At 27.6% G+C, this 11,196-nt stretch overlaps 4 protein-coding genes across 7 annotated transcripts; 3 read left to right on the top strand and 1 right to left on the bottom strand.

Annotated features, from left to right (window-relative positions):
* The first annotated feature begins 178 nt into the window (after positions 1 to 178).
* On the top strand, positions 179 to 4,763 carry LOC122519429 (isocitrate dehydrogenase [NADP] cytoplasmic). Of its 3 annotated transcripts, XM_043638844.1 has the most exons (4): positions 1,770 to 1,993; positions 2,078 to 2,105; positions 2,218 to 2,420; positions 2,929 to 4,763. In XM_043638844.1, the coding sequence occupies exons 2-4, from the start codon at positions 2,084 to 2,086 to the stop codon at positions 4,141 to 4,143; spliced, it is 1,440 nt and encodes a 479-aa protein (XP_043494779.1). In that variant the 5' UTR covers positions 1,770 to 1,993; positions 2,078 to 2,083; the 3' UTR covers positions 4,144 to 4,763. The 3 variants fall into 3 exon arrangements, with proteins under 3 accessions (XP_043494777.1, XP_043494779.1, XP_043494778.1); XM_043638842.1 differs by lacking the exons at positions 1,770 to 1,993; positions 2,078 to 2,105 and adding an exon at positions 179 to 251; XM_043638843.1 differs by having other exon boundaries at positions 1,770 to 2,105.
* On the top strand, positions 296 to 1,414 carry LOC122519432 (phosphatidylinositol N-acetylglucosaminyltransferase subunit C-like). The gene is made up of 2 exons (XM_043638847.1): positions 296 to 351; positions 439 to 1,414. The coding sequence occupies exon 2, from the start codon at positions 534 to 536 to the stop codon at positions 1,353 to 1,355; it is 822 nt and encodes a 273-aa protein (XP_043494782.1). The 5' UTR covers positions 296 to 351; positions 439 to 533; the 3' UTR covers positions 1,356 to 1,414.
* On the bottom strand, positions 4,615 to 7,166 carry LOC122519431 (protoheme IX farnesyltransferase, mitochondrial). Of its 2 annotated transcripts, none has more exons than XM_043638845.1 (7): positions 6,903 to 7,166; positions 6,660 to 6,782; positions 6,304 to 6,574; positions 6,026 to 6,221; positions 5,773 to 5,948; positions 5,370 to 5,687; positions 4,615 to 5,296 (listed from the first exon to the last, which is right to left on the bottom strand). In XM_043638845.1, the coding sequence occupies exons 2-7, from the start codon at positions 6,738 to 6,740 to the stop codon at positions 5,073 to 5,075; spliced, it is 1,266 nt and encodes a 421-aa protein (XP_043494780.1). In that variant the 5' UTR covers positions 6,741 to 6,782; positions 6,903 to 7,166; the 3' UTR covers positions 4,615 to 5,072. The 2 variants fall into 2 exon arrangements, with proteins under 2 accessions (XP_043494780.1, XP_043494781.1); XM_043638846.1 differs by having other exon boundaries at positions 7,084 to 7,123.
* A 136-nt stretch (positions 7,167 to 7,302) lies between these two features.
* Positions 7,303 to 10,268, top strand: LOC122519433 (ubiquinone biosynthesis protein COQ4 homolog, mitochondrial-like). The gene is made up of 4 exons (XM_043638848.1): positions 7,303 to 7,827; positions 9,187 to 9,536; positions 9,748 to 9,971; positions 10,044 to 10,268. The coding sequence occupies exons 1-4, from the start codon at positions 7,566 to 7,568 to the stop codon at positions 10,204 to 10,206; spliced, it is 999 nt and encodes a 332-aa protein (XP_043494783.1). The 5' UTR covers positions 7,303 to 7,565; the 3' UTR covers positions 10,207 to 10,268.
* Positions 10,269 to 11,196: the final 928 nt, after the last annotated feature.

Raw genomic sequence — 11,196 nt, 5'->3', positions numbered from 1 at the left:
TTTTCTTTACACAATGTATATAAGTAATATTTTTTTTTAAAGGAATATAATAATTTTTATTATGAAAGTGTACCAATAATATTTGATAGCATTAAACTAGTTGTCCAATCAATGTTTTCGATTTAAATTGGATATTTCATGGAAATGCATACATGTGTATATATATGTATATATATTTTCACTAGTTGAAAATATGGAGCTTTTAAACGTCAAAGTGATTTTCAAATCAACAACAGAAGATTCAATTGCAGGTGTTATGTTGAATTTATAATAAATCATCATAAATTAATATCATTTTTATTTATAACCTAATGATTTTAAAAAATATAAAGTTGTCTAATATATAACCAAGTAAGTGATTTTGTACTTTTCAATTGATTAAAATAATAATTTATCAGTTATAATATGTTTTCATTATAAATATCTTACAATTTTCAGTGTTCAGCGTTAACTTGTTATAGAAGGAAAATAATAACATTCCATTTATATTTGTAATTATATTAATTGATTAGAAATTAATATATATACATGAAATGTACACAAGTGTTAAATGGAAAAAAAATCTTTATGAATTTACTGATTTACCAGACAATTATACAGACAGTACATTTTTGACCAAATTACGTAGGAATGTAAAATCAAATCATGTTTCTCGATTAGAAGCCATCAATTTAGGTGCAAGCATATCGATATGTTTAAGTATTCCAATTCTCTTCGCTATCATATTTATTTGGTTATATAATGAATGGACCACTCCGAATGTTATTATTATGTCAGAAATAATTTTAACCATTGTTGGATATTTATATTATAATATCAAAATATTATATATGTCTAAAAGATTGTCGGAAGATCTTAGAACAACTTTAATTTTTCTTATTTTTGGATATACTTTATCACCAGTCTTGCGAACATTAACAGAAACAATTAGTACAGACACAATATATGCTATGACTATATTAATGTTTTTCATTCATTTAATATTTAATAAGTATGGTTCATCGCAAATATTTTTTTCTGATTCTTTATCTATAACGTCATCTATTTTTGGTTCATTAATGTTAGCATCCAGACTTGCTACCCCTTTACATGCATTTTCACTTTTAACCGTTTCAGTACAATTTTTTGTATTATTTCCTATATTATTGTCTCATATAAATAACAAACTAATAATATCAATAATAATAACCACAGGGACGGTATATTTATTATTACCTATGTCTAAAATATGTTCTTATGTTTTTATCGTAGTTATAATATTCATTCATTTCATCTGTCCGCTTTGGTACATTAGATGTAAACAATTTAAAAATAATATTTATGGTCCTTGGGATGAAGCAATCATTGCTTCTTAACCACTCTTTAATCATTTTGTAAAATAATAAATACTAACATATTTATTGTTATAGTCAAATTATTAGAAAAAAAAAAAAAAGATAGTAATTGTTTATCAAATAAAATAATTGTTTTTATTATTGTGTAACTATATTTTTTGTATCACCTTTTTGTATCACATTTTTTGTTTTAGTGTAATAAATATTAATGAAGGGTAAAAAAAATATTGTAATTATAAATGAAATTTAAATATTTTTATATTTCAAATAACAGATATATATTTCTTTTTATAAAATAGAATTTCTTATAATTCGAATCAACAAGTGTGACTATTCAGAAATAGGAATCTAATCGCTGGTGGCGCAATGATCGCAAAGAAAATAAGATTAAGTATATATATAGATATATGTACATACGTAAATATATACACATAAGTATTCTATATTTGTTTTGCTATATTTTCAAAATGTCTTGACGAGTATTTTAGACATCTATTGACAATACTTATGTTTTATTTGTGTATTATGTGCATCATATATAGATACATATTTACAAACACATATAATGGTGTTTAATTTAGAGCAAATACAGTATCGTATGTTTCTATAGCATTTCTCGTGCTATTTGCTTGAAGATATTTTAAAGTACAAATTCCAAGGTTACAGATTTGTTTTTTTTCTTTTCTATTTTTAAATGATAAGAAAGATGGAAATATCTTTTTAATAATTATTTCTCTTACTAGAGATACATGCTTCTACCAAGATTATTAGGTTTGTAACGTTCAATTGAAAAAGAAAAGAAGAAAATAAAATTGAACATAAAATTAAGGAAAAAGATAAGAAGAAAAAAAAATTCATTAAAAAATTGTTTTGCATTGTGTAGATGGTAAAGTTGCCATGTTTTCACCCCACCGCTTCGTAAGAGTCAATACGTTCTTTTTAAAGGCTACACCTTGTTGTCAATTCGGTAGTAACAGTGTCACGTCATCGTGTCAATCGATTAAAAGATTTCTCAGAGGTAGTTCAATAACATACTCATTGACGAGAACGTTTTCTATTTCATCAGTAAATATGGCGAAAATACAAGTAAGTAAAATAAATAAATATATAAATAAAATAAGTAATTAATTAAAAAAAAAAACAATTATTATTTGCATATATGAAAGTTCATTCCTTTTTATCTTAATTATATAATGACTGATTTTTGAAAACATATCATAAGATTTTGAAATGATAAAAAGTGAAAAATGATAAGATGACAATGTTAAATAATGTACATGATATATTAATACTTCGTACGAGATATATGTATATACCTACATATTTATAAAATATCAAAATGAATGATACATTTGGATATATTCTTATTAGATTATTTCTTACTCGTTATAAACTATCTTATTATAATTTTATTTTAAATATATAGATATTTATATAAATTATAACGTGTAATATGTTCAGAAATATTGTTTTTTAAATATGCTTAGTCATAGACAATTGATTTAAAAAAACAGTTATTAGAAAGTATCTTTTTATTATTAATATTTTTAAATTATAATTTTTTTTATTCTCTTTTTTAAATCATTATTTTTAGGCAGGACCTGTCGTAGACATTCTTGGCGATGAAATGACTCGTGTCATATGGGATTCCATAAAAGAGAAATTAATTTTACCTTATTTGGATATCGAATTACACACTTATGATTTAGGTATAGAAAATAGAGATGCCACCGATGACAAAGTAACGGTTGATTGTGCGGAAGCTATTAAACGTTATAATGTTGGTATAAAGTGTGCTACTATTACCCCTGATGAAAAGAGAGTAGAAGAATTTAAGTTGAAACAAATGTGGAAAAGCCCAAATGGTACTATTAGAAACATATTAGGAGGTACAGTATTCCGAGAAGCTATCATTTGTAAAAATATTCCTCGATTAGTAACAGGCTGGAATAAGCCAATTATTATTGGCAGACATGCTCATGCAGATCAATATAAAGCAACAGATTTTATAGTACCAGGACCTGGAAAACTTGAAATTTCATGGACTGGTGAAAATGGTAAAAAAGAGGTATATACTGTCCACGACTTTAAAGGTCCTGGAATAGCACAAGCTCAATATAACACAGATGAAAGCATATGTGCATTCGCTCATAGTTCTTTCAAGTTTGCACTTTCCAGAGAATATCCTTTGTATCTTTCAACAAAAAATACTATTTTGAAAAAATATGATGGTAGATTTAAGGATATTTTCCAAGAAATTTATGAGAAAGAATATAAAGATAAATTTGAGGCTAAAAAAATTTGGTATGAGCATCGTTTGATAGATGACATGGTTGCTTATGCGATGAAATCTGAAGGTGGTTTCGTTTGGTCATGTAAAAACTATGACGGAGATGTACAATCAGATTCTGTAGCTCAAGGATATGGATCATTGGGGCTTATGACATCTGTACTAATATGTCCAGATGGACGTACAGTAGAATCAGAAGCAGCTCATGGTACAGTTACTAGACATTATCGTCAATATCAGCAAGGTAAAGAAACCTCTACGAATCCTATTGCATCTATTTTTGCTTGGACCCAAGGATTGCTTCATCGTGCTAAACTGGATAACAATCAGAAATTGAAGCATTTTGCTGAAACTTTAGAAAAAGTATGTATTCAAACAATAGAATCAGGTTTTATGACTAAGGATCTGGCTATCTGTATTAAAGGAATGCATAATGTTACTAGAAGTGACTATTTAGAAACATTTGATTTTATGAATAAACTTGCTGAAAATTTAAAAAAAGAACTAGCTACTAACTGACTATTTGAATCAGAACAAGTTTTACGTGCAAAATATTAAGATCATATTTATATTTGTTATATAGACAAAGAATTGTCAAAATATATTCGGTTATTGATAAATTGCTATCATTTTTATAAGATTAACAAAATAATACATGAATATGGTTTTGGAATAGTATTTAAACTATGTAATATTTTATATTAGTTATGTACTGTAAAAATGTAATCTTCTCTCATAGATATTGGAGTACAAAATAATAACAATGTTATATAACTTTCATTTTACTTCAAATATCATATACGTTTTAATAATTTAATGTCTATCAAACCAATCAGTTAATATCGTTTTTTACTATCTTTTCTTATATAAAAGCAAAAAAGGAAGCTGTACACAAGGATCTTTGATATGGAGACATGATTGAGAAATTTGTAATCAATAGAATTGTATGAAATAAATAGATAATTACTTTATACAATCAATAATACAATATTTGTATTTATGTAGATTGATTTTATTGTTTCAATTATCAATCAACTTTATTAAGGGTGTTAAAAATTGAATAAGTTTTTTAATTACATTGTTCGAATATTAAAAAAGCTGTTCTCTTTCGAAGTCTTCTAAATAAAATCTGATCCACAGATGTGTGTGTTTATTTCCATCACAAATTTATATAATTAACTATCTATTCAAATATAAATTACACTTGGGTATCTTTTTCAATAATCTAATAATTGAGCTACAATTTTTATGATACTCGTTTCTGTATCTAATGTGATGATTGTTCGAAACAAGTCATATAATTATTTATGAATTCTACTATGATATTTACAAGAGTTTGTACTTTAAAAAATATTTTAGTTCATAATTATAATACACATTTACAATTTTATAAAGAATATGATAGCGTTAACGATGTCACTGGTGATGACATAATTTGTGTTATCGCATTAAACGGACGATGTTGTTGGTATAATTAATCTCGAAAGATTTGATAAGAAAGCTTCTTTCTGATAATTTTCATCGTTCGTTACTGTATCTGTTTTTTTTTTACCGATGAACCAATACTTTTTATTTACAAGCAGTAAAATCATTAGCACAGGTAAATAGACCAATGAAAAACGAAAGAGTTTTCTAGAACTCGCGCTATCTGAGTTTTGGTAAAATTTCCAAGCTGTAAGCGTAGAAATAGAAATTAAATATTAATGAATGTTACAAGTTATCACAATATAAAGAAAACAACTTACCAAGATAAAGAAAATAAGCGTTTAGCGGCGTTGACATAGCAGCAAAGTACCAATTAGTTACATCTAATACAGGAGCTAAGTAAGACAATCCCATTAACGCAGCCGTATATCTTAATGCTGTTTTACGGCAAAGATTAGGATTCGTAACGGACATCATTCTATAGCCTGCACGTGAATAATCAGGTCTCAAATTCCAAGATAAAGCATTAAAATGAGGAAATTGCCAGGCATACAAAAGGCCAGACATAATCCAAGCTCCTGGAGCCATTATGTCGCCTGTGCAACCTGCCCAGCCCATAAGTGGTGGTATGGCACCGACTATAAAAAGAAAAGTCAATATTTAAGAGGTGTATAATATTAAATAGATTAGAATAATTAAAAAAAGAAAATGATTTTTACTTACCGATAGAACCAACCCAAGTGTTGAGAATACTAATACGTTTCATTGGAGTATAAATAAGAGTATATAGAACTAAATTAATAGCACCTAACATTGCAGTTATAGGATTGACTTGACTATACAATATAGTTAAGCCGGTTACTCCTGATATAGTTGCAAATAATACTGCATGCACTGGACTAATATTGAGAATAAAGGAAAATATAATTTTAGTTAATTTCATCGTAATGACATGATACATTAAATGTTGACTTACGTTAATTGTCCACGAACTAAAACTCTATTCTTTGTTCTTGACATCTGTGCATCGAAAGGAACTTCAAAAAATTGATTAACAGCATTAGCAGCAGAAGATACTAATGCAGTGCCAACGGAACACATTGTGAATGTATATAAGTCAAACATGCCAGGTGCTATCGCATATCCACCCATGGTTGTTATTACAACTAAAGCTAAATAAAAGAATTAGAGGCATTATATTAAAATAGTTGAGGGAAAGTGATTAAAAAAAAATATATACATTATTTTACTTACAAGTTAATCTAATTTTGGATAACTTCAGACAATATTTATGAAGATGTGTAAACTCTACTTGCATAGGTTTCCATTGTGGTTCTTCGAATGGACGGGTTGTTTCCTTGTTACTATTAGGACTAGGAGTTTTTGGTAAAACATATTTGTCAGGATCTAATGCTATTTGTGTATTCGCAGGACTAATATGATTGTGGTTTTTTTCTCTTATTTCTATACCTGGTTCGTGCATATTTACAATTTCTTTCGGTTTCTGTTTCGAATAGGTGGAGTACTAAAAAATATTAATATCTTTAAATACAATATTCTCTCAACAGTGTTTTAATTAAAAATAATTAAATATTAAAAGTTATTTATACCAAAGTGGTTAATAGTTTCGATGTCGAAGTGCATGGTAGTAGATTGCGACATATTCGTGGGGTGAAAAAGTATAACATCATAAAAATATTCTTGATAATAAATCAAAGATATTTTATTTTATCCTATAAAACAAGATAACAGAAAAAATCATATTTTTAATAAGAAAAATAAATATTCTGTCATAAATATTATTATTTAGTAAGAGAAAAAGAATATATTTATTCAAATATCAAATAACTTACATTATTTCTTATGTATTACTATTTTATCATAGTACCAATGTTGCATAACGATAATTTTTAAACTCTTTTAACATACCAAATGTATTTGTAATTTTAAAAATAAATTAATAGATAACATATATCTAATAAATACAGAAATAATCCTGTATAAAAGTTTTACTTATCACATGTCCACTATTACCCTTTTATTCATAGCTTTTTCGTACGGTGCATCCAATGACTAAACGTGACGACATTTTGAACATTCGTGACGCCACATAGGAGCAAGACAATGAAACATAATTTAAGTTAGTAATAAATTTGCAAATATTATTTACATTTTTATTATTTACTTGTAAATTAATAGTTTGAATAATGAAGTTATAATAATTGAAACTTATTTTTGGTTATTGTTACATTATATAAATAAAATATAAATGTAACTTAAAATTTATAATTTATACGTATCTATAGATAAGATTGTAAGCATATATATACACGTAGGTGTTGCGGATGGTCTAGTACGTTCGTCGGCTATCTGAGCGAGAGAAAATGTTAAGGTTATTACGGTGTATGTACTTGCACTTATATTATTAATAATATATAAAATGGCATTAATAAGAACGTATAAACGTTTACATTCGATAATTTAGTTAAGGATTATCGAAAAGAATATTAGAAAAAATGTTAGTGAATCAACAAAATGCAATGTTCGTACGCGTCGGTTCAGCTCTGTTTTACGGGGTGTCGTCGTTTATGATAACAGTGGTGAATAAAATGGTCTTAACTACCTTTGGTTTCCCATCTTTTCAAGTATTGGGAATAGGACAAATGTTAGCAACTATTTTCGTTTTATTCTTGGCGAAGAAGTTACGTTACGTTGACTTCCCTAACCTCGAAGTTGCGACATTCGTTAAGATATGGCCATTACCAATGATATATATTGGTAATATGATTTTTGGATTGGGTGGTACGAAACAACTCAGCTTGCCAATGTTTACTGCTCTAAGACGATTCAGTATCCTCATGACAATGATTGCGGAATACTACATTCTCGGGATCAAGGCTCGCGCTTCCATACAGCTTAGCGTCTACACCATGGTGCTAGGTGCCTTAATTGCTGCATTAAACGATCTTGCCTTTAATCTTGAGGGTTATATCTTTATATTATTGAATGATATTTTTACCGCCGCAAATGGAGTCTATATGAAGAAAAAACTGGATTCCAAGGAACTTGGAAAATATGGATTGATGTATTATAATTCTCTCTTCATGGTGATACCCGCAATCATAATGGCATGGTGGACAGGAGATATTCATATGGTGTCTAAGTTTCCATATTGGACTAATATTTTATTCGTTTTACAATTTGCTTTATCCTGCGTTATGGGCTTTATATTATCTTACAGTGTTATTCTTTGCACGCTATATAATTCTGCATTGACTACTACCATAATAGGATGTTTAAAAAATATTTGTGTAACTTATCTTGGTATGGTCATCGGCGGCGATTATATATTTTCTTGGATTAATTTTGTAGGTTTAAATTTAAGCGTTGTAGGTAGTCTAGTATACACATGGGTAACCTTCCGTAGAAAGGAATCGATAGAATCTAAATATTCTCCAATTAATCAGGAAGAAAGTTCAAGAATACAATCTATATGATGTACAGTAATATTTAGCACGTGTTTTAACATGCTACTTGCACAAACAATATAGTATTTATAAACTGGAAGTACTGCTGCTGTTGCATTGCATTTAAATCTGGAAGAAAACTTTTTTTTTTGTTGAATGAACAATGAACTCCATGAGGGATTGAACGTGAAGCCACGTGAACAATATTTTATGAATATGGAGTTATAAAGTAGTTTTTAAGTCCATATTTTTATACCGTATGATCAAATGGTGATAATATCTTTCTAATTCTGTGTTAAGTAGTAGCTTTTTATTAATGTTCCTATCTAGTATGAATCACCTGAATGTTGTGAAAAGTTTTATGGGTGACTGTATGTAGATATGAGAAATTTTGTTATAATACATACCAAAGTAAAAAGAATTATTGTTACCGGCAGGATAATAGTGCCATAATAATACAGTGGCATACAGTCCAAAATTAGATAGATAATTGTTAGTAAAATGATTTTAAACCAAGGTCACAATTTTTAGTCAAACACACACTGTCATGTATATTATAGGAAAATAAATATCAATAGTGTAATCTAATTTTTATCTAAGTGTATAAGTTGTACAGAAATAAAATTTATTTATTAAGAACTTGTATCAAATTGTCATTTACCTTGATCAGTTTCAGAGATTTCAACGGTACGAAGATATTCTGCATACAAAGCCTTTGAAGAAGATTATGCTAAACATCATATATTTTTATCTAACTTTCAACGAGCAGCCCTCACAGTAGGATCAGCAGTTATATCGCTGGCTGACCCATCTCGTGGTGATATGATAGCATGTCTCGCAGAAACTTCATCTGGAAATGCCCTTGTGCACTGCCTGAATAAAATGAATAAATCACCCGAAGGCCAAAGAATTTTAAGAGAAAGACCGCGTATAAATAGTTCAACCATTGATTTATCATTATTGAAAGAATTACCAAATGGCACTGTTGGAAAAATATATAGCAACTTTTTAGAAATGAATGTAAGATTATACTATATTTATTACAGATTCCTATTGTTTCAAATGTTTAGATGTATTAAGTAAACAATTTCGTTTGAAGAATGTACAAATTATTTTTGTAAAATATTTTCTTTTTACTTGGTTGATTGCATTTTAGATAAATTAAGCTATTTTAAAATTATTAAGATATTTTTAGATTTATTTTATTCCAGTGTTGAAAAACTCTTTCTAGAAAGTAACACCAGATTCTAGGGTACCTACCAGATTTATCGATGATATTGAACAAGCATATGTAATGCAACGATATCGTGAAATACATGATATATGTCATGCTGTTTTATTGATGCCTACAACGATGCTCGGAGAAGTCACAGTTAAATGGGTAGAAGGACTTCAAACACAATTTCCAATGTGTATAGGAGGAGCTATATTTGGAGCGGCTCGTTTGCGTGCAAGGTAAACAAAAAATTACCACAGTACGTTTTTTATTTACTTAAACATCTTTTTTAAAATAACATCTTCTTTCAGGCAAAGAAAATTATATCTGAATCATTATCTTCAATGGGCAATAAAGACTGGAAATAATGCTCAATTCTTACTAAATGTTTACTTCGAAGAACGATGGGAACAGCCTCTCCGAGACTTTCATAAGGAGATGAACATCATTTCTCTTATTCCATTACCAGAATAATATAAGAATGTGTTGTGATAATGTATGTATGTTATCATGAAAATGTATTAGTTATAGCGATAGTTCGTCGACTGATATCATTTATTTAGACTGTTCTTATATAAAGGCTGCTATTTATTAGATCAATGTATTTAAACATTTTTAATTAGTATTATAAATAAATGGTTAGCATATAATAAAATGTCAAAATTAATGGTTAGTATTACATTAAATAATACAAAGTTTTGTTAGTATTATATGGATAATTAGTATTCATAATAAAATATTGATATTTATTTATTAATTATAATATTATTATAAATATTTTAACCATTTATTTATATAAAACAATTACAAAAAATGTTTACAAAATATTGATCAAATAAATAAAAGCATTATATAGAGAGCAAAAAGATCCTTAGTTATTTTATCTGTAAAAATTACGAATTATTTACATGATATAACAATTTTTATTGATTATAACACTGGAAATATTAAGAATATAATTTTTAATGGGAATACACATGACTCATATTACAAATTTGGATTACTACACCTACGAGCCTATGAAATGTTTGATAAAAGTCGATAAAATAGTTTACCATCGTAGAGAAATGTGTAGGTGCGAAATGTGCGACCGCATAATTATTCTTACGCATTACACGTGCCAATTTTTACGCTCCTTTTTTTTTAAATTTTTCTTCTTCTTTTTTTTCTTTCTTTTTTTTTTTATTCGCGCTGTATACATCGACTATTTATAAGGAATAATTATAATATAATATAATATACCTATTATCATTCGATGAAGAAGTTAAAAGCTATTTTTAAACGAATGAGATTGTAAACAATCTTCTTAATAAATTAATTAACATTTAGTATTCTAAAATATTGCACAATTTATAAAACGATAACTTTGCAAACTTGATTGTCCATTTTTATCTATAGTGGTGTAAGTATTTTTTAAGTACAATACTTCGTTCTCTAGATTCGAGAAAAATTCAACGAAGTATT

This window comes from Polistes fuscatus, unplaced genomic scaffold (genome assembly GCF_010416935.1).
Source record: "Polistes fuscatus isolate 324 unplaced genomic scaffold, CU_Pfus_HIC Scaffold3, whole genome shotgun sequence".
Lineage (NCBI taxonomy): Eukaryota > Metazoa > Arthropoda > Insecta > Hymenoptera > Vespidae > Polistes > Polistes fuscatus.
This window is presented reverse-complemented; position numbering and strand designations above follow the sequence as displayed.